The sequence below is a fragment of the Hermetia illucens genome, chromosome 1 (assembly GCF_905115235.1).
Source record: "Hermetia illucens chromosome 1, iHerIll2.2.curated.20191125, whole genome shotgun sequence".
In the NCBI taxonomy this organism is placed as follows: Eukaryota; Metazoa; Arthropoda; class Insecta; order Diptera; family Stratiomyidae; genus Hermetia; species Hermetia illucens.
The window spans coordinates 186,890,475-186,914,084 of record NC_051849.1 but is presented as its reverse complement, the minus strand read 5'-3'; the positions used below and the strand labels follow the sequence as shown (position 1 = coordinate 186,914,084).

Sequence of the window (23,610 nt, the reverse complement as noted above, 5' to 3'; positions counted from 1 at the left end):
TCGGGGAGTTGGAGGTCCCGCCAACTGAAGACGACGGACAAATACTGCCACTACTAAGTGTAGAAGAAGAAATCCGTGCAATTCATCGGCCTAAAAATCATAAGGCGCCATCCGAATGGGTTAAATATGGAGGCGACCAATTACACCAAGTGGTTCATAGACTTGTGCTCAAAGGGTGGGAATACGAATCAATGCCTGACGACTGGCAAAGAGGCATTATTTTCTCATACATAAAAAGGGAGATATCACACAGTGCAGCAATTATAGAGGTATCACGTTGCTGAGTACCATCTATAACATATTCTCGGCTATTTTGCTAGCTCCATACGCCCAGGACATCATTTGCCTATACCAAAGAGGCTTCACTCCAGGCAAATCAGCATTAGATCAGATTTTCTCTCTGCGGCAAGCGATGGAAAAACTGCTGGAATATGGACATCAGTTTCATCGACTTTAAAGCCGCCTATGATAGCATAGCCAGGGTAAAACTGTACACGGCCATGAGAGAATTCGGCATCCCGACGAAATTAATAAGACTGACTAGGCTGACCCTGACCAATGTGCGAGGCCAGATAAAAGCAGCAGGATCACTCTCAAGACCATTCGACATCAACAACGGTCTACGACAAGGGGATGCGCTATCATGCGTCCTCTTTAACCTGGCCCTGGAAAAAGTGATTTGTGATGCTGAGGTAAATGCAAGCGGTACGATTCTCTTAATGTCCATCCGCCTATGCTGACGATATCGACTTATGGGATTAACGACCCGAGACGTACAAACTGCCTTCATCCAGATCGAGCAGGCGGCGCGTAATCTGGGATTACAACTTTGGAACCGTTGATAATTTCTCCTATCTAAGGTCGAAAATACGACGATGAAATCCGTGCACGGTTGTTGGCAGCCAACAGAGCCTATTTCAGCTTACAAAAACTGTTCCGCTCGAAACGTCTCACCATAGGGTCAAAGCTTTTACTGTACAAGACAATGATCTTGCCAGTCTTCATGTATTCCTCGGAGACTTGGGTTCTTCGCAAGAAAAATTGCGAACTCTTGGCCGCGTTCGAGTGAAGAATCCTCCGAAGAATTTTTGGCCCCTTACATGAGGATGGACGATTCTATAGCCTACATAACGACGAAATCTATGAGCGATACCATGATCGTCAGGTTGTGAATAAAATCCGGCTCAATAGGTTACGGTGGGCGGGTCACTTAACCCTTATGGATGAGGATAATCCAGCCCGGAAAGTCTGTAAGGGTAATATCTATGGTAGAATAAGAAGACGAGGAAAACCCTGCCTGAGATGGAGCGATGGCGTAGGTCAGGACGCCAAACAGCTTTTAGGGATATCGAATTGGTGGACCTCGGCGCAAAACCGGGATGTCTGGAGTTCCTTATTAAGGCAGGCCTAGACCGGATACCGGGTGTTGCGCCGTTGATGATGATAATAAGAATGCATAACTATGTAGAATATGTAACACATGTGCTATTCACACAAGTTTGCATGTAATCCTATACCATGTCTAGACAACTTTGGTGCAGTTGTTTTCTGAATCTAGAAACTTCGTTTTGGAACCACACATTCTTGCAAACGTTTTCACGATATGGTATGGAAATTCTATTTTGACATTTGATCAGCAATTGTATGATATAAATTGAACTGCATGAAATATATTATTCATTATATAATAATAATCGTTGGCGCATCAATCCATGTTGGATCAGGGCCTTGGAGTGTGTTAGAGCACTTCATTCAAGACCGTAACGGTACACTAGGAGGCAATGTGGTCAGCATTGCGCTCGCCCGAGATTATTACACTGATTTGACTCAGGTACTCATTCACAGCTGAGTCGACTGGTATCCGACGGCAAATCACGATACAAATCCCACTGCCACCAGTGAGATTTGAACCGGGACCCTCCGTACGACAGCCTTGTGCTCTAACCACCCAGCTATCCGGATGGATATTATTCATTGCACCGCCAAAATTAGTTTAATTACAACGTTATAAACATTGGCGACCGTGACAGGACTTAAGGAGATGGAGACTACGTACCAGGGACAACAAACTATTGGGAAGAAGGTTGAGAAGCTGATTAGGAACTTTAACAAAGGAAGCTGAAACTAACAGCACTATGGGCGCAGTTCGTCGAAAACGCAAGAAATTTCAATCCGATGAAGCCAGGGACTCGGAATACTTCACCTAAAATTACTACGTTGAAATGTGTGACCATGCCGATATAAACTCTTGGGGCGAGACGTGCAAGGTGTTAATGAAACGGCTATGGAGATCCTCCAAGGTACCGTGCCTCCTAAAACAGATTGTTACCTCTCTGTTTCCTCACCACGGAAGTAGGGGAAGGCAAATGGTTGTCCAGCTGAATGAGGACGTAATACCTCCAGTAACTGTGGAGGAGTTGCGGGAAGTATGTGGTAGGATCAGTGACAATAAGGCCTCGGGTTTGGATGCCATCCCCAACCGAGATTTGAAACTGGCAATAAAGACTAGGCCCGATTTTTTTGCAAACACCTTAGAGGCGTGTCTAAAAAAAGGAATATTCCCTATCCAATGGAAAAAGCAAAAGTTGGTGTTGCCTTTCAAGCCTGACAAGCCACCTGGAGATAGAGCATCATCCTTACTCTACGATGGATGCAATATGATTTCTGACAACTGCTGTGCCGTGCTGGTGCTGGATGTCAAAAATACATTCAACTCGGCCAGCTGGAACGGAATTAAAGGGGCGTTAGCTGACATATGTGTCCGCGAATATTTAGCGAATTTGGTGGAAAATTACAGTACGGACGGATGAGAGGCCCAAAAGTACATTGTTACAGCCGGGGTACCACAGGCATCGGTACTCGGTCCCCTCTTGTGGGATATCATGTATAATGGGGAGCTTGCTCTTCCCGTCTCAGAGGGGACTACGATTATTGGCTTTGCAGATAACCTATGTATGTACAGTAAAACACTCAGAACAGCTGGGCTGACCTTGGCTGATGCGAAAACGGAAGCGGCCCTACTAATGAACCGCAGGAAAAAGTACACTGAAAGTGAAAGTCGGTGAATATACGGTGGTATCAAAGCCGGCTATCAAATACCTGGGTGTGATAATTGACACCAAATTGAGCTTTAAGGAACACCTGGAATATGCATGCCAAAAGGCAGCCAGTACCAAAGCGGTACTTGTAAAAACGTTGCCGAATATTGGTCCGAAACACTGTCGGAGATTGCTTCTAGCCGGAGTGAAGCCGCTTACAAACTCTAAGAGACGGAAGCAGGTGAACACGATTTACCGGCTGATGGCTCTGAGGATTTGCAGTAATTTAAGAACCACATCAGATGAGGCAGTTTCGGTGGTGGCAGGCATGATCTCCGTCGACATTCTGGCAAAGGAGATGAGAGCTTTGATGCAGACGTATGGAGGGGCGCACGGAACGTGGGATCGCAGCAAAGTCAGAGTCACATGATCTCTGGCAAGGGTCGGTCGACGCACAGGCTTATTCTCAACATTAGGGTGTGGCTTGAGCGGAAACATGGGGAGACCAACTACCACATAACCTAGTTCCTCATGGGAGACGGTGGTTGCAACAGGCAGTATCGGCACCGTTTTGGTTGGATGATTCTCCGAATTGTCCTAGATACGGTGGCATACCCTGCATTCAGAGCATGTGTTGTTTCACTGCGCAAGGTTCGCAATGGAGAGGAGGAATCTAAACCAAGCGTTGGGTAGGAGTGTGAACCTGGAGAACTTAGTTGCGGAGATGCTGAGGTCGAAGGAGAATTGGCTTACGGCTTGCTCCCCGTAAAATATAATAAAGGTAACATATAAAACTGTCCAACAAGGGTACAATATTTGAAACGATCTAAAATGGGGTGAAAAGTCAGTTAAAACAAATTGTAATGTGTATATAGATATATTTATATTTTCATTCACCACATTTCATCCTTCCCTAAATGTAACCTTAAAGAGGTATTCAAAAAGTCTAAACATGGATTACTCCTCGTTCTGCTAAATACTTATTTAAATAAAAACAACCAAATTGTATAAAATTTGTCTTATCGGAAAAATAACTGCTTACAAACTCCTTTGTAGGTTTATTATAATACATACATATATATAGAATATTTTGAGTAAAAAAGAATTAATTTACAGTACTTAATTAGAATCACATATAAATTTCTTACATTGTCTGTTACTTTGGTCTATTTGCCTTGGTCTTTTGCTCAATTTTTCCTTTCCTTTATTCTTATCCCTCTCAATCACGCTAATATTTAGGATAGTGCAATGTGGAAAGTATGGACCTAAATACATTTCTCTTTAAGCTGACGATAGATTGCAGGCGCTATGAGGTTGGATATTCACGAATGCAGGATTGGGGGATGAATGCAAAAAAGGCTGAAGGCGATTCGTTCCTTATGGTACACAATCATTTCAAGTTTCGAGACTTTCGTTAGCAGCTTAGTCCTGTTCTCAAATTCATTCCATTTGACGCAGTGAATATACCCTTCATAGGATTTCAACAAATATCCTTACACTACGGTGGTTTGCTGATCGTTTAGGTTTAGTAAACTTGAAAATCGGAATGAGATATCTTTGGAAAGTTTCTTCTCAATATCCTCATTATCGAGGTTATCAATTATGAGGTTCTTTGTGTTTGTCATGTCAACATAGGAAATTCCCTTTTTAGGGACGGAATAGTGATTAGGATCGAGCGTTTGACTTGTGCGTGACTCTCGAATGTTCAGTGGAAATCGAAGGTCATTTTGATATCGCAGATTTTGTTCAACGTTTTTAGTTTCAATCAAAGGACGTGGCATGTCGTAGCCAGGTGGAACTTGAGACTCTTCTCGACTCGTCGTACCAGTATTCTGCGAGCACTGATCCATGCTGGTGGAATGTTCGATAATGTCATTGGGTTGCGGTGACCGCCAAAGATGATCTAACGCTTCTGGTTCGCCAAGGTCGTCTATCTGTGATTCTGTTTCATTTGAATCTTCTTGACAATAAAGGGGATTTGAGATCGCGTTTGCTTCAAGCTCTAAATATCTGGCGTTATTACCCAGTAGTTTCTCCCACTGAGATGCTAGATATTTGAAAGACGGACGTGACGCAGGATCATCAGTCCAACATGTACGGATTATAGAATATCTAAAAATGAGATCTTGTTGTGATTATTGAAAATTTCTCCATTTTAAATAATAAATTACATTTCTTCGGAACAGTTTTCAGGCCGTTCCATTCGGTAGCCAGTTTTGAGTAGATGGTATAAGTTTTGTGGAGGAACACCTGGGTAAGGAGATGCGCCTAGCGTTATTAGCTCCCAAGCTAAGACTCCAAATGCCCAGACATCTGACTTCGTTGTGTATACATGATCTGCTAGAGATTCTGGCGCCATCCACTGTAAAGTTATAAAAAAAAATTGGTCAGTACATATAAAAAGGAGTAAGGACTTCAAGAGAACTATGAATAAAGAAAAGGAACATGTAAATACCTTAACTGGCACTCGATCTTTACTTCGTTTTAGATAAGCGTCATCTTCATATACATCTCTTGTTAACCCGAAATCTGATATTTTACAGATTTTTCCCTCAGCGAGCAGCACATTCCTCGCCGCTAGGTCCCTGTGAACAAGCTGCATGAATAGTAAGCGTTTAAGAGTGCATATTTATATATTAATAATTACATTGTCATACCTTAATTTCAGTTAGATAAGCCATTCCTTTACAAATTTGCCAAGCAAATGACAAGATATCCTTAACTGTTACTGGCTCAACACCATTGGTAAATTCAAAACCAGAACATTCAATTTTCCGACTCAGGCGTAAATAGTTCCGAAGTGATCCATACATAGCATATTCGATGATCAACAACGGGGTATCACCTTTTGTGCAGGCACCTAATAATTTGATTACATTTGGGTGCGAGACCTCTTGTAACAACTGGAATTCCGAAAGTAATGCCAAATGTTCTACTGAATTCGCTCCTGGTTTCAGCATCTTCACAGCTACTGTGGTAATTCCTGGTCTGCCAGCTATGTTGGTGGCAAACGCTTTGAGGACTTTTCCAAATTCACCTTCGCCCAGAGTGATATCCAGCAGTAGTTGGTCCCGAGCGAATTCCCACTTGGAGTTGGCCTAGAAAAAACATATTCCAAAATATCTTTTTATTGTAGCTACAAAGCTGAGTATCTATTAATAACTTACAGTGCTTTCTAGTTTGAATTCACCGTCCATTAAAACCAGTGGCATATCATTCCTCGCTTCGTCCATTCCATTCCCTGTGATCCTGTCAGTAATTGTTTTCCGCTTCGCTCGTCTCATGTATTTGCGTCTGGATAGGTAGAGCCCAATGATGAGTATTATCAGTATCATGGGGCATCCAATAAGGAGCATTAAGCAGGATGGTCCGCACTCAAATGTTGTAGTATTGTCTGCAAATATACAAAGGACACATTTAATTCATCTTTAGCCTCCATAAACCTATCATACTTACTGGTGGTCGTGAATGTCACTAAATTCCCCAACTGAGTTTTATTCGCAGACTTATCTGCATCCAATTTCTTATTTTTATTTGATTTCTTAAAAATCGACGTGAAAGTATTGTGCTCAGCACAGGTGCACTTTCCAAAATCATCACAAGTACAGATTCCAACCGCAGAGTATATACCTCGATTCACGCTGTTTGTAGTGTGTATTCCAAATATCTCCTGAGAGGGGGTGCAGTCTTGTGGGCATAAAAAGATGTCGTTCTTCTGTCCTAGTTCTTCAAGTGGATCGCAAACATTATCAGGACAATAGCTTATGTCTGGTGAACATGTTGCGTAGTAAATTGTGGACCTGGACACATTATTGCTTCGCCATTGGCAAGTACCTCCGCCAGTACCTAGTCCGCATAAATGTGTACAATCTTTTTTCAGTCCGACTTCAGAACAGGAGGGTGTAAGTCGATTTTTGGGTAATTCTTCACAAGTTGCATTTGCTGGTCGATTATCCTCTAGGTGAATGATTATATTTGCTGAGGCGATGTTCCATGAGACAGATAGACTACAAGGAAATCTACATTGTATTCAAACTGACAAAGTTCCGATATTTTAAATATTTAAGTTGCATATTGGTATCAGTTAGTGAATCAAGCAAGCATTTGTTGTTCCAACCAAGACAGTAACCTTTTTTTTCCAAAAAAAACGTAAAAGGAAAAAATCTATTTAAATGTTCTATAGTTTTATCACATTAGAGCGACGGTATTCCTACTCCGAAACCGTTGACATCGAGGAACCCCAAGAAACAAGGACCGACAAGAATGGTGAAATGTCAGAACCCAGCGAAGAAGCAGAAATCTGCTAGAGTCTTTCTCAAGAGCCAGTACGAGAGGGTCATCCATATTCTGAGCAACATTCATCATCAACGGCGCAACAACCGGTATCCGCTCTAGGCCTGCCTTAGTAAGGAACTCCAGACATCCGGGTTTTGCGCCGAGGTCCATCAATTCGATAACCCTAAAGGCCGTCTGGTGTCCTGACCTACGCCATCACTCTATCTCAAGCAGCGTCTGCCTCGTCTTCTTTTTCTACCATAGACATCATCATCATCATCAACGGCGCAACAACCGGTATCCGGTCTAGGCCTGCCTTAATAAGGAACTCCAGACATCCCGGTTTTGCGCCGAGGTCCACCAATTCGATATCCCTAAAAGCTGTCTGGCGTCCTGGCCCACGCCATCGCTCCATCTTAGGCAGGGTCTGCCTCGTCTTCTTTTCCTACCATAGATATTGCCCTTATAGACTTTCCGGGTGGGACCATAGACATCGCCCCAGCTTGATCCATACGGATTAAGGGATAAAGGATTATTCAGCCAGATTTTATCCACAACCAGACGGTTGTGGTATTGCTCATAGATTTCGTCGTTATGTAGGCTACAGAATCGTCCATCCTCATTTAGGGGGAGGATTCTCCTCTCGAACATGGCCAAGGGTTCGCAATTTTTCCTGCTAAGAACCCAAGTCTCCGAGGAATACATAAGGATTGGCGAGACCTTGTATTTTGTACGGTAAGAGCTTTGACCCTATGGTGAAACGTTTCGAGCGAAACAGTTTTTGTAAGCTGAAATAGGCTCTGTTTCCTGCCAACAACCAATCGTCATAGCTGTTATCGGTTGTGATGTTCGATCCTAGATAGGACAACAGTCTTAAAGTTCTAGTTTCTTATCTTCATTGTTTTCGTTTAACCAGTGCGATTCGATGTTGTTGGTTCTTAGTTCTTTGGCGCTGACGTTGCCACCATGTACTTCGTCTTGCCTTCATTAGTGTGCAGCCGGAGATCTCGCGCCGCCTGCTCGATCTGGATGAAAGTAGACTGTACATTTTGGGTTGTTCTTCCCATAGAGTCAATATCGTCAACTTAGGCCAGTGGGCTTGAAGAGGATGGTGCCTCTCGTATTCATATCTGCATCGCGAATCACTTTCTCCAGGGCCAGGTTACAGAGGAAGCATGATAGGGCATCCCCTTGTATTAGACCGTTGTTGATGTTGAATGGTCTAGAGAGTGATCCTACTGCTTTTATCTGACCTCGCACATTGGTCAGGGTCAGCTTAGTCAGTTTTATCAATTTCGTCGGGATGCCGAATTCTCTCATGGCCGTGTATAGTTTTACCGAGGCTGTGCTATCATTGGTGACTTTAAAGGCGATGCAAATGCAACTGTTGACCATATTCTAGCAGTATTCCATCGCTTGCGGCAAAGAGAAAATCTGACCTGTTGATAATTTGCCTGGAATAAAGCCTCTTTGGAACGGGCCAATGGGGCTATCTGCCCTCTGCGAAAAATACAGATCTTGGAATTGTTGAATGAAAAATTCCACGCTAAATATTAGGGAATTGTCTGAACAACCTGCAAAAGGAGGAAACTTTCGCCTTCAACCGCAAATCGATCTCAGAATGAGGTCGAACAGGAAAACAAGAGGAGCGGAGTGTGCAACAACTCCGACGCTAAGTTCCGACGTCATAAACTCGCTAATAGTGAACTAGCGCCGGAGTTGTGGACCAGTGTCGAGGCCATGCCATGGAAATGGTCACTGAGCATCTTCTGGGAGGATGTATCCGTTGCTTTGATTCCTACAAGGTTATTAGATGAGACCGAAATATCAAAAGGTTATAATTTATTCCACAGCACAAGAGACACTGATCGGGGCTGACATTGCCACCATATATTTTGTCGTGCCTCCACTGATGTGCAGCCCAAGATCTTTATTGTATTCGTTTAACCAGTGCGATTCGATGTTGTTGGTTCTTTGTTCATTGGCGCTGACGTTGCCACCACGTACTTCGTCTTGCCTTCAGCAGTGTACAGCCCGAGATCCTCGCCAGAAAGAGCTTTTATAATAATAATAATAATAATCGTTGGCACAACAATCCATATTGGATCAGGGCCTTGAAGTGTGTTAGAGCACTTCATTCAAGACCGTAACGGTACACTACAGAACACTGTAGGAGGCAATGTGGTCAGCATTACGCTCGCCCGAGATTATTACCCTGATTTGACTCAGGTACTCATTCACAGCTGAGTCGACTGGTATCCGACGTCAAATCACGTTACAAATCCCACTGTCGCCAGCGAGATTTGAATCGCGACCTTCCGTACGACAGCCTTGTGCTCTAACCACTCAGCTATCCGGACTGTTTCCGGACCTGAGTTCTAGCGATCTAACTTGGGACAGACGGGCGAGGTACGTATATGTCTTCTCTGTTTATATGGATTATGGTCGTTCAGCTCCACCAGCAGAATTTCAACATCTGACATCCTTGATAGCGGTGAGAAACCTGGCACATGCTTTGGAGCCCGGAAATCAACGAAAAAAGTGAATCTTTCCTTGACTTTATTACTAACCCAAACTTATTGGTATGTAACGAGGGCAGTACACTGACCTTCACTTTCTCCAGGTCGGTGAACTGTGACGGCTGGGAGGAGATCCTTGATATCACCCTACTAACCAACAATGGGACTTTCAGGAAGGAGAGCTGAAGAGTGTCTGATCAGTTATCCTTCCCAGATCACAGTTGAATAGCTTTCAGTCAAAATCTCCTTCTAAAGGTCTTCCGAAGGCCCTAGCAACAAACGAGTGGAGGAAGTGTGGGGAAGTTATCACGAACAAACTCTCCTGTGCTCGCAATGGTAATATTGTCACGATAGACGACCTAGTCAAAGGCCGCGGCTCTGGGAAAAGTTTTCGAAACCACCTTTAAAGTCTCGTGCCCTACAAAATACAGCAAAAACACATTTGCACCGTGGTGAAGCTGACCAAAAAGATCTGTGACATCTGCTACAGGCAAAAATTTTGGTAGCCATACAAAGATTGCCTGAGAAGATACAATTCGACTATCAAGACTATCGGCAAGTGGTCTTAGCTGAACTAATGTCAGAACATTGGAAGTAACGAATCTCATTATGATTTTTACCAAAGAACATAACAGCCCATCCTCTATTAAAAAGTCGGACGAAGTCGGAAGGAGAGCTGTGAGTCAGAACCTTGCTTGGACGGTATGCAGCTTCAGCCGTGTGAGATTATCGAATCGGTGATTACCGAGGATAACATCAGCTGGGTTATAAACAGCTTCTCCGGGTCCAGACAGCGCAATGATTGTCATGTTGCGGAAAAGGCAATCTTGGAAACGCATACGTGGTTTCCAATTTGAAAGCGGACGCACGTGGGCATTGAGTCGGCGAATGATAATCATCCTCACCTCTTTCATATTGAACAGCCTAGAGACTTCCATTCAAGGGTGATCTCAGCATGCCTACTTCAAAGGGAATTCGGTCTTTATCACGTAATTAGCACGGTTGGGCCATCGCTACACAGAAAACAATATACGCTAGCAGCCTTCCTGGATATGGAGGGGGCATTCAACAGCGTTAGTACCAAAGCCATCAAGTAAGGTCTAACTAGAATTGGGTTCAAGGGGTGTCTTACCCATTGGTAGTATCCATGCTAAGAACCAGGATAATCTTATCTAATCTGAGAGGTAGCCATTTGATAAGAGTTATGAGAGCGCTAACTTTTGGTGAAGTAGAGATAGCAAAATGTGAATAAACTCAAGTTGACCAAACATCTGGAATCGACGAGGTTCTCGCAGAGCTTTTAGAAAAGGGCGAGGCTGGATTTATTAAACAAATAGAAATGAATAATCCACCACCGACATGGTCAAATAAGTGTTGGAAAAAACGACGTATGCCTATTCTCACACTTCTATCAAATTTGCGATAGCATTAATCGTGTAAAATATTGTGCCAATAGTTCCTCTGAAACTGATCCGACTATTAAAATCTACGATGGAGGGTACAGATTGTTAGGTATGTATCCAAACTGAGCAAATTCAGTCAGAACTAAAACAGGGTGATTGAGTCAGAACGAACGAAAAACGAGGCGCGATGGATAAATGGCAAGAAGATTTCGAGCAGATTTCAATGGAAGAATTTGTTCAGTCTCCAGTTCCACGAACATTGCCGGCATTAGTGGTAATTCCATTTGTTAGCGCTACTGAAATCGAGGAAGCAATAACAGGAACGAAATCGGGAAAATCATTTGAGCTTTGGAAAGCGAAGAGCTGGGATCCAACACTGTGCTCAGTGAATTCTTCAATCGGGTTATTTAGGAAGATAGAACAACATCTAACTGGTAAGAGAGTACCACAGTTCCAATATGGAAAAAGAAAGGTAGTCCAACAGATCTTTGAACGCATTCTTGACAACTGTATTCACGAAATCGTTGAAATTACCATGAATCAAGCCGGGTTTTTTAAGAACTGTGGAGCTAATGATGCAATATATGCTGCGCAATTACTCATGGAGAAATACCGTGAGAAGCGTGACTCTCTTTACATTGCATTTTTGGTTCTGGAGAAAGCATTTGACCGTGTGCCACATAACTAATCTGGTATGCTCTACAACAACACCTAGTGTCAGAAGAACTCATGCGCTGGGTTCCATTTGTCTACCATGATCTGAAAAGTAAAAATCGAAGTGTAGCGGGTGTATCAAAACCGCTTCGTATCTCTCCCGACGTTCATCAAAGAAGCAACCTCTCACCACTCATCTTTGTTCTTGTTATGGATACTATCACACGCGACTTCTAAAGTCCAGGGCCCCATAAGGTGCATTATGCAGATGATGTCTTCCTAGCGTTTAATGGTAAAAATGATTTCGAACAACTTGTCCAAAAATGGAATGGAATGATTTCAGATTGAATCTAAATAAAACTTAATTTTTGACCACCAAAATCCTCATGAAACAGGTACTATCACTGCCAGTGGCAGTGAACGCCCCAGAACTGAGCGATTGAATGGAGAACTACGTTGTCAAATTTCTCCACGTTTCTCCAACCTGGATGAACTGGCGTTCCGCAATTGATATCCTTTGTGATCGACGTATCAACGAACGTCTCAAGCCCAAAATTTACCGGAATATCGTCCACTATATCGACCTCTAGAAATAAAAGACAATGAACGGCATTTTGCGGTAATGGAGACGAAGATATTGCGTTGGAATAGTATGGTCTGCACATCGAAGTCGATGATAAGCGACCAAAAGGCCGGCCGAAACAACAATGGTTTGATTCGTCGGATGGTGATTTGAAAGCCTTACGACTGCATCCGGATTAGGCCTTTGATAAAACAAAATGGCGCACCCAATCACGACGAGCAGAACCCGCTTGTGAACGGGACAAAGGCTAAAGAAAAATAAGAAGGTTGTTTTTTTTCTTACTTCGTTTCATCAGAGTAAATGTACTAGATTGACAAGATAGCGAATAACTAGCCTTAAATTATTTTTTATGAAGGCTTACGACCTCCAAATATTTGAAGGAGAATGTCGTTTTCAATTGATTTTTTTTATAGAGGATACGCTATATCCTTGTCCCCCCCCCCCCCCTCCCCCCCCCTCTCCTACCTCCTCCGCGAGTATTACGTATCAATATATAATATTAAGCCTATTGTACTATCCTCTAAAACGTTTGTTCAGATTGTTTCCTGGTTGCAACGCTCGCCCCGTTTTGTGAATCTGATGACGTTTACTAAATGCAGAGTATTCAAATTCTTCATTGAAGAAAACTTTTCCGAAACACACCACCCCCATCAGCTGCTTCCGGTCAAAGTTTTCTCTTACCGGAATGAGTTCAAGTTTCTCTATTGGTCCACGTCAACTTTTGCAATTGCAGCCCTCAGGGCAGACTTAACAAGTCGGGAAACCGGAAGCTGGACGCTTCAGGTACGAAAGGTTTTGTGTATTTCTTAGTACGTAGCACGTAATATATCTATATATTATGTGAGAATATCCACTTTCGTATGATATTGACATTCATAGTCTTGAATTTGCGAAGAAGCCAGAACTTTGACGTATTATAACTTTGTTAGTAATAGTGCGATTTCCACCAAACTTGGTAAGATCATGCTCCATGTTATACTCTATATTGTTGTGAGATTTCGTCGTGCTATCATGAACTTAAGGGGGGTTTTGCAGTCAATTATTAAAAATTATGGTAATATACTATTATTAACTTTATTTGTACAGATATCACTATGGAAGGTATTTCGGAGCCCAGGCACCATATAGTGGCAGCCCCCTGATTTTTTTCAGATTTTTCGGTTGGGTGGTTTCTGAGAATGGCCCCCTTAAAGGAATGAGCACTTTCAACCCCCCGCACTCCCCACCTTTCCAACAAATGTCAAAACTAAGATCGGCTTCGAAAAGTACTAATCGAGACCTTTCATTTGATACCCCACATGACTATATTTGATGAAAAAAAAATTTACACCCCCCTTTTGCATGTATGGGGACCCCCCCTTAAATTCAACGTAAAAAGATGTAACTCACTGTATGCGTAAGCGTTCACAGTTTCCACCTTTCTACCAAATTTGGTGCCAATCGCTACAACCGTCTCCGAGAAAAATGCGTGTGACGGACAGACAGACAGACAGACAGACAGACAGACAGACAGACAGACAGACAGACAGACAGTAAACCGATTTTAATAAGGTTTTGTGTTTACACAAAACCTTAAAAATGAATGGCCAAACCTCATAAGTCGGCTCTGGTCACATCATTGTGCAGTCAGACTCCTGGTTTTGGCAAATCATCTGAATTTAACCAGAAACTGGTGACGCTTCAATCCAACTGCCTTGATATGGTGTTGCTGGAGATAGGATTATCCCAGTAATATTTTATAAGCACCAAGCTAGAGTAGAAACTCGAGGCGCAGGAGTTCATTAGAATCGAGGAACTGGTATTGTATTTAAATACAAAGTTTACAGTTTATTGTATGGTAGATAATAATTATTTATCAAACAGTTAGCTTTTCGGAAAGGGAACAATTTTCTTCCTAATGTCAATGTCAAATTTACAGACGATTTCCAAGGTTTCAGAAACGAGATACATACCTTTTCAAGGTCTTGTGTTTATATTATCGATTCACACGCAATTTGATGAGAAGGTGGAAACTGTGAACCCCCACATATATAGTGAATTATATTGCTGAACGTTGAATTTTAACGAGAGTCCCCATACAACGTATCTACTTACTACCAACACCCCTTAATTTCACCCTAGATCCAATCCAGAATTTTGCAGTAAGATAGATTTTCGTAGGGAGCATCAAAATGAAAAGTTTGATGGAAATCCTGCTATTATTAACAAAGTTATTGTAGGACAAAGCTGCTTTTTCAAGTGATAAAATGTCAGCACCCCATCGAATTGAATATCGGGTATATTCAAAGTATTATACATACCCTACGAACCATGGGTACCCAAATATTAAATACCATAGAAGAAGTGTACACACCCATAATAAGTTTCAGATACTCACTAATAAATTGTTTCTGGCGCTGTCCTTAGCGCAGTTACATTGCTCACATAGATAATTCCTGATCTTGATGTAATGTTGAAAATATGCGTTGGATCCTCCGTAATTTCAAATTTAACTAATGTCCTATTTACAAGGTCAATCATTCGTGACGGTTGAGTAACGCGTGACAGGTTCAAAGCTGTTCTGAACACATAAACATCGCGAGGATAATTGATTGGAATTGGCTTTTGAGCTCGTTGATTTGATTCACTCGAAGATAATGTTTCTTCTGAGCTTAGAACAAGCTTCCTGGATTTCTTCCGGCCACGACGACTCTCAGCAACTGGAGGCCCTGAATGAAGAGCTAGAGCAGTAGGACGGTCAGATTCATGAATTAAATTCAAATTTGTTTCAAAACATATTTCCACATGAGCTGATTTCCGATCGTTTGAATCTACTGTCTGATCATGCGCTTCTAAGGTTACGCAGTATGGACTCAGCCGAAGAATACCGTCACGTGCGAAAACCATCTCTGAAAGAAAAAATTACAAAAATTATTCGGTGAAAGTTTGACGAAATTTTATTTTTGAACGTTTAGACCGTTTAGAAGGCATACTCACGGCAACTGATAACCGAAGAATTCAACCCTCTATGGTCTGCTACGTAAGCATTGCAGTCTGGCTTAAAAACTTCAAGTGAGTCGTTGTGAATTTCGTAGATAATACGACTATTTACAGGCAGGGAATCTTGATCCAAAAAAATTATTTTGCTGCCAACGTATTCGCCCTGTAATTATAAATGGTCCAAAAATTTTGATTGCAAAATAAATGTAACTTAAACTCTTCTTCATTATATTGATAAGATGGATGACCCATGAAGCATACAAATGTTTTCGTTGAGCTTGGTTGCAACTTTCGTACATTATCATGATTTTTTAATATAATTCTGTATTCAATCTAGAAAGGTGAAGTCGTCTCGTCCTTTGGTTGAAGAGGATGATTAGATGATTAGGTCAGGACTTTTTCTAAGTAGTTTTTCAACGCAACAACATGTGGATCGTCTATTTCTGTGTAGTAATGGTGAATCACGGGATTTTACTATTGGAATTGGTGCATTCATGAATGGTGGATTATACGAGAGAGGTAGGTAGGTAGGTGTCGGTGGCCGCTTCGAGAAGTCCAATTAGAGTTGTTGTACGCCGTTTTGATGACTCCTAAGACCATGACTGCTGTTACAGATCTTCAGAGCCAGCCAGGTATCTTTCTGAGGTCCTCAAAGAATGGTTTATCTAGTGTCCGTGGCTTGAATGTAGCGGCAGCTGAACAGTCGCAAAGGAAGTGCCTGAGGGTTTCTCTGTCTTCTCCACAGCTTCAGCAATGCGAATTGTAGGGTATGTCCACTTAGGCTGCCGTAATTTTGTATTGTTTTTTTTATATAAGCGAGCCAAGAGAGACACGGACTGTACCCACCGAAGGGCTGCAGCACAGGAGCACTTCACTCAAGACCGTAACGGTACACTATAGTACACTGTAGACCGTCCGAGATTATTACCCTGATTTGACTCAGGTACTCATTAACAGCTGAGTCGACTGGTATCCGCCGTCAAATGACGATACAAATCCCACTGCCACCAGTGAGATTTGAATCGCGACCTTTCGTACGACAGCCTTGTGCTCTAACCACTTAGCTATCCGGACACACATATTAATATTAACTTTATTTGAAGAGATATAGGTATGTAGGGTATTTTCGAAGCTAGGCACCACATAGTGGCAGCCTCTTGATTTTTTCAGATGTTTCGGTTGAGTAGTTTAAGAGAATGGATTCGTTAAAGAAGTGTTCACTTTCAACCCCCCGCATCCCCTACCGTTCCAACAAATGATAAAACTAAGACCAGCTTCGAAAAGTACTAATCGAGACCTTTCATTTGATATCCCTCATGACTATATTTGATGAGACAAAAGATGAAGCCTTTCGAAAGTTGTCGAAGGAGGAACTAGTGCAGTGCTTTAACTGCTAGAACTTCGGGCACATCGGCCTAAACGGTACGATGGTACACAATTGCGTGAAGTCCACCAAAAAATCATCCACGCGGGGAATGCATGAGACTCGTGAGGGAAATGTCGAATTGTTGCAACTGCGGCTAAGCTGGCCACTCTGTGAGCTATTACGGGTGCCTGCAAAGAAAAAAAGAACAACCGAATTATCTTGTGTCAAGAAGATGGTGGCACATCTGTCACAAAGCTCGACAAGGAGTCTCCCCGGAGCCTCTTACGCTCAAGCCGCCCGTAAGGCTCTTCCAAAAGCCGCTGTTCAATCCGTTTCCAGTCTACCCACTAAAGCTTTCCGTGAATTGGTTGAAGTGCTTGCGAGAACCTGCTCGTCTCTTCCGTTGCTGCGGCAATAGTGAAACGGCAGATAATAGGCAGATTTTTTGTCGTCTCCGTCGATACTGGATGAAACTCCTACACTGAGCAACTGGGACAAGACCTGAAATTCTTGAGCAATCTCAAGGTGAAGTCTAAATACCTTATTTTCGCTGGCGACTTCAACTCGAGGCACACCTTCTGGGGCGATAAGGCAGTCAATAGAAATGGGGAAACTCTACTGAAATGGATCTACGACCCTTACAACATCCGATCGTGAGATGATCTTACCGAATTCATAAAAAAATCCAGCCAATCCTTCCTTGACTACTTCCTGCTGAGGAAACAAGCCAAAGTTTTCAGGTGGCCCCCGTAAAATCCTGCCAGGCATGTCCGACCCCTATGCAGCGGAATTGAAACCGTCCTCGGCCTCTGAACTGTAAAAACGAGTAATGACAACTGTCACAACTTTCGCTGAGACGAACTAGGAAAAATTCAAGTCAGATTAAATACCAAGGCTGAACTTGAAGAAACTTGCAACCACCCGTAACTTGTCGGACAAGGAAATTGACGAAGCAATCATTTTGGTGACAGACGCCATTAATACGATTATGCGCATAAACGCAAAGCTTATTGAAGCCGATGAGTTCCAGTATAACTTACCTCCTCACGACATTATGCTACACCTGAAAGTCAGACAGATTTAACTCAGAAATCTCATGCGAATGTTCTATAAGCATGGAAATTGCGTTAATGCTGAATATAAAACATTGCTCTCTCAGATCAACTCAGTACGTTAATCGAGGAAATAATGGTGAATTTCCGTAACAAACACCCGAAAATTAGCAGATATCAGCAATTTGCCAATGACACGTTAGTCTATTCTTCAGACTTTCGGCCCAACAAGGCAATTAAAGCGATAGAGAAGTACCTCGCACTTTTCTGCAAATACTACCAGAAATGGGGACCAAAAATAAGCGCGGCAAAGACGCAAGTCTGCATCTTTCATGGAAAAAATAGATACTCTGGCCTTAGATCCATTCACAAGAAAGTTTGGCGATTAAAGCTCAAAGTCGGTAATACCACAGCTAGCCGGTCAGAATCGATTCTTTTCGAGAGACCGGAAAACCATCCAAATCTTAATATTAGAAGACTCCACCTTAGACATACCCTAAAATAACCCCATTGGCCAGATACCTACGGCCTGCCCTAAACCTGTTGTTAGATTTAATATATATGTACATACATACCAGGTGGGCTAAAAAGTTCGTAGGTTAACATAGGACAAATTTTGTTTAGTAAAATTTGATTTTATTATTCAGTTGTCTTCGAGGGCGATATAACGACTATAGTGGTCATACAATTTTTCGATACCATTTTTATAGCAAGAATTGTCTTTAGCCCCAAAACATGCCTCAGTTTCGGCGGTTACCTCTTCATCGTCGCTAAATTTCTTTCCAGCGACCATTCTCCTGAGGTCTGATAAGAGGAGAAAGTTGCTAAGGGCAGGATCTGGAGAATACGGTGGATGAAAAAGCAATTTGAAGCCCAATTCATACAATTCATACATTGATTTGTGACACGGTGCACTGTCTTGATAAAACAGCACTTTTTCCGTTTTTCCAATAGCGCTATGTAATAGTCGTTGTTGATGGTTTTTCCCTTCTCAAGATGGTCGATGAATATTATACCATGTGCATCCTAAAATACTGATGCCATCGCCTTGCCAGCCGACAGCTGCGTCTTTACATGCTTTGGAGTCGGTTTACCCTGTGCAGTACACTCAGATGGCCATCGTTTTGATTCTGATGTGAAATAATAGAACCATGTTTGGTCCATTGTCACATGTCGACGCATAAATTCGGGTTTTTATGGAGGAAGAGCTTCAAACACTGCTTAGAATCGTCAACTTGTTGTTTTTGGTTGAATGTGAATTCGCGCAACACCCACTTTGAACGGAGCTTTCGCATACCCAGAGATTCAGAAGCAATATGTCCACCACGTTCTTTTGATAACTTTAGAGTCTCAGGTATCTCGATTAACTTCACTTTGCCGTCATCCAAATTATTTTGTGGACTTGATATTTTCGTCACTAACAGGCGTTCACTGCGTCCATCGTCCTCGGTGCTCATTTCGTCTCGTTCAAACTTACAAACCACTTCCCAACGGTTGATTTTCCTGGTTTGAAGGCAAGGGGACATAATCGAAAGTAGTAGCTTTTATGCTGGAAGCAGATAAATCTGTATTCAAGTCTCTCATCTCTAAGATAATCCTTATAACTCACATGTCGTGTAGTTTAGCTCGAATATAAGCGCTTTTTCTAGGAATTGGTTAGTCCTGCGAATTATGAAAGGGAGCGTATAACATCGGCGAGCCGCTTCGGTCACGCTACTCCCGGACAGAGGTGAGGCAGCGTCTGATGAGTTGCCTCTGCCCTGGTGCGAAACCGCAGCCGTCTTCGTCCCTCTTTTACTTTTCGAATATATGGTTTTTTAATTTCAATCTATACATCTTCTACATTCTTCTCATTTATTTTATTTCGAAAAATCATTAATCGATTCATTTTTTCATAGTGACGAATATCAACTGACCTCCAACGTCAACAAAATAATTTAGGCTCTCCAAAAAACCCAAAACGAATGATATTCTTGCTCAATTTGGCAAGTGCTATAAAACATACCGAATACTCCGTAAAAGAACAGTCGACATTACATTATATTTACAAAAATAGACTCCCTAGGAAAAAAAACTAAAATTAGAAACATTCCGTATAAGCATTAACTATGCCACTCCCATAGAAAGGACTCACTTTAAGGAACGCAACGTCCTACAAAACCATTAAGCAGTCGACAATCACCGAATGATTTCGGATCACTTAATTTAGTGTAAGTCGTCGTCCTGGTCGTCAACAGTGAGGCCAAGCCTTAATTTACACCGTGCACAGACATTTACATTTTACTTTCCTGCAGGTTCTATGACCTGCGGCTCCCGCAGTCAGGACTTACAGAATATGTGGATTGTTATATTGTATTTCCCTGTAATAATGACATGCCGACGAAAATACGAAATGTGCTTTTAGTTTGAGATATGCTAGGAGCTAGGCTTCATGTTCTAAGGGATAACTTTCCCTTAATATGTACTCATATGTATGTCCATGATATAGCTTCATTATGCTCACTTAAGGGCATGAGCGAAAATTTATTACTAAGAGATAAATTTTCGTTATTCCGCTATAATTATTGATTTGAGGCTTTGTGCAACATTCGGAGGTTCCTTTCTTCACAATTATCAAGGAACAGGTGTGGTATTGTTCAGATATGGGATTTATAATTCAAGCATAGCTCGAAAAATGGATGGCTGGATTTAGAATTATATTAGGAGATTGGGGATGTAGTCAACAAAGTCGGTGGGGTGTATCTTTGATATGCACAGTTTAACCGTGTCATATTTCAAGCGGAGGCGCTGACGATACTGAAGGCTTTGCAATGGTTGGCACCTAATCCGAAGCGACCATGAAGGCTTTGTACTCAGTGATGACATCCTTTAAGGTAGTGGAACAGTCTGAGCTGCCCTGCACTGCAAAGTCTCCCTCGTTTGGGTTCCCGATCACGGGAGCATAGAAAAGAATGAGCAGGCCGACGTAGTGGCTAGGCAGGGCTCCACGCTTGAAAGTCTCCTGGAGGACTTACATTACGTTTCGCTGTGATTGTGAAGGGCGGAGACTGCTCGCACTTCTTGACTGCTGCTAACTGAAAGGGGGGTGTGAAGCAAATGAGATCCTAAAATCAGCTTATGCGACGATTATAGATTGAACGCACCAACAATAACTATACCAGTGAAAACGCTGGCTAAGGCTGTGTTGAAAATTGAAATCATGGTGGCAACAACACGGAGGATGGAGACGAATTTATCTCGAAAAAAAGCAAAAAATGCATGTAAATCTTAAAGTAGCAATTTCGGCTGGTGTTAACGAAGATAGTGACTTAGTTACTTTCATGCACCTAAAAATGCAGATAAAGATTAAAGATAAAAGCTTTTGCAAGGCTCCTAACGAAAGAGGGCTGAAGGCCTCGCTCGTAAAACTAAAATCCAGAAAAAACTATATTCGTAAAACCCTACATGAAATACGAACCCCAAAACGACTGGTCAGAATTAACATAGTAACTGACTACCTAATCTTTGGTGGGGACTTCAATTCAAAGTACTTACATCTCCTGGAAATAATTGGCTACATAATGTTTGTTCACCATCTAACCTTGAGGTATTACTACCCGAAGTGTTCTCTCGACTGTGTAGTCAGTCAATAGTTGGTTGCTATATGGACCTTATGCAAAGAATCTATAGACTCAAATGAGATAATTTAGTAGTGAAAAATCTGCAGAAAGGTAAATACAATAAACTGTCAATTTCGCTTCCATCTAACTCGGAGAAGTCGTTTGAGAAAATTTAGAGTGAGGGTACAGTGCAGAACGAAACTGGAATATTGCGAGACCGATAACTACCAGTGAAAAAGCAAAATCTTTTAAGTATTTCAAAGCACCTGACATGGATGGCAACTATTCAGCGATGTTAAAGGAGGGTATAGAGCAACCTGTAGGATGTTTTGCTCTGGGCTGCCTGCCCACCTGTTGGCAAAAGGGTAAGCTAGTCTGCATTCGGAAGTCTGGCAAAGGTTACTATTTAAATCCAAAAAACTTCAGCCAAATCAGCTTAACACCATTCTCGCACAAATGTCTGCAGGGTCTGGTTAAGCGTGACATTATCGGGAAGGTGCTAAGGTTGTATCCGCTACAAGAAAACCAGCGTGGGAAGTCCTGTGAGTCTGAGTGGAACTATGCTATGCTAAAGCAGATATTGCTGTGTGCTAAAGTAGGTGTTGAACATTACCTGACAACAGAAGAAACGAAAGGCTGCTCCCAACGAAGTGTGTACCACCACTTGAGGAAAGTATGCTGATCGATTGGCTACTATGTCAACTACCAAATCTGCCCATACACATAAAAGTTTATGTCCATGCTTTAACTAGTTTCTGGTGGAGACCTCCGAACAGTTGGTGCATCAAGCACGAACATCCAGTAAATCCAAATAAAACTACGATGGTATTCTTGACAATAATGAAGGAAAAAAGTGACCGTGGCCTTCCAGAGATGAACGGTACAACCCTTCAACTCTTCGAAGAAGTAAAATATCTGGGAGTTATTTGAGACATATGATAATGTGCTATCATTAAACCCATGTTTGCTTATGAATCTGAACTGGTGGGTTGAAGTGCTTTCACTGTAAGCTAACCTCTCTACATAGAAATGTTTGTCAAAGTTTCACTGGTACCATAAGTAAGATATTTGATGCAGCTCTACATATATTTCTTAATTTGCAGCCCTTGAACATATAGATATATTTAAAGTTCTGCAATGAGAGCAGCTCATAGACTAATTCGTTTAGATCTATGGGGTAACAACGGGCGTGAGAAGCACAGAGCATTGGAAAGCTGTTGGGTGAACTGCATCCAGTTCTTGTAATGCCTTCTGAACTCCGGATCCCCATACATCTGTTCGGTAGAAGTTAATCTCAAAAGTAGAGAAAACTGAGGCGAACCAGAGGAATGCATGGGTGGATAAAATGGGGAATCCTATACTGATGGCTCAAAAATAGAACAGGGTCCTGGAGGCAAAATACAACTGGCGATCCTAAAAGCGACAACCTGGATGATACAATTCCTAGCGATAACGATCCTCTGGGTAGGCATAAATGATGACGTAGTGAGAAATTAAATTTCAGAAACCTTAACATAAGAGTTGCTTAGCAATTTCAGCTAATCCGGGACCGGAGACAGCCATTGGAGTCTCATTAACAACATTGCCTAATGCTGCCGTCAAAAACTGGGAACTGGCTTCTCAAAAGGACCAGTGGTAGAGCTTAGATGATGCTAGATATGAAGTTTTTCCTATTAGAACTAAACAAACGTACTGCAAAGTTTATCCTGCTATAAAGCAGACTATCAGAAGTATTATGGGCATTTTGGCTGGCCATGATTCACTAGCTGAACATATGTATGTAATATGTTTACAATAGGGGTATTAAAGGATGATACGTGTCTGTCTTGTAATGAGAAAACGGAGTTCACGGAACATTTTCAAAGTGAATTTTGCGCCTATGTTCGCATCAAATATCAGATTTTTTATGCTGATGTACTGCAACTGCAGCAGGTAGCATCACATCCACTAACGGAAATATTGTGATATATTGTATAATCTGGCATGTTCCATTAGGTGAGAGCGTCATACACACACACGCTTTCAACTCAGTAGAAGAGGCTCATACTGGTGGAGCTCAAGGTAATATGCCTGCATGCCCGAAGAACCGTTCAACAATTGAGTGGAAGACTGACCTTGCAAGAACAGCTCTCTACGTTTAGA

The 23,610-nt window shown here is 42.1% G+C and overlaps 1 protein-coding gene across 1 annotated transcript in view; it reads right to left on the bottom strand.

The window, feature by feature from the left end:
• Positions 1 to 3,957: 3,957 nt before the first annotated feature.
• Positions 3,958 to 23,610, bottom strand: part of LOC119647257 — a 73,534-nt gene continuing 53,881 nt past the window's right edge. The window contains exons 4-11 of the mRNA XM_038048138.1: positions 15,449 to 15,614; positions 14,850 to 15,360; positions 6,495 to 7,045; positions 6,206 to 6,432; positions 5,696 to 6,136; positions 5,494 to 5,634; positions 5,210 to 5,400; positions 3,958 to 5,150 (exon numbers count right to left, since the gene is read on the bottom strand). Of these exons, the coding sequence (XP_037904066.1) occupies positions 4,532 to 5,150; positions 5,210 to 5,400; positions 5,494 to 5,634; positions 5,696 to 6,136; positions 6,206 to 6,432; positions 6,495 to 7,045; positions 14,850 to 15,360; positions 15,449 to 15,614 (2,847 nt within the window). The 3' untranslated portion in view covers positions 3,958 to 4,531. The remainder of the gene's footprint in view (positions 5,151 to 5,209; positions 5,401 to 5,493; positions 5,635 to 5,695; positions 6,137 to 6,205; positions 6,433 to 6,494; positions 7,046 to 14,849; positions 15,361 to 15,448; positions 15,615 to 23,610) is intronic.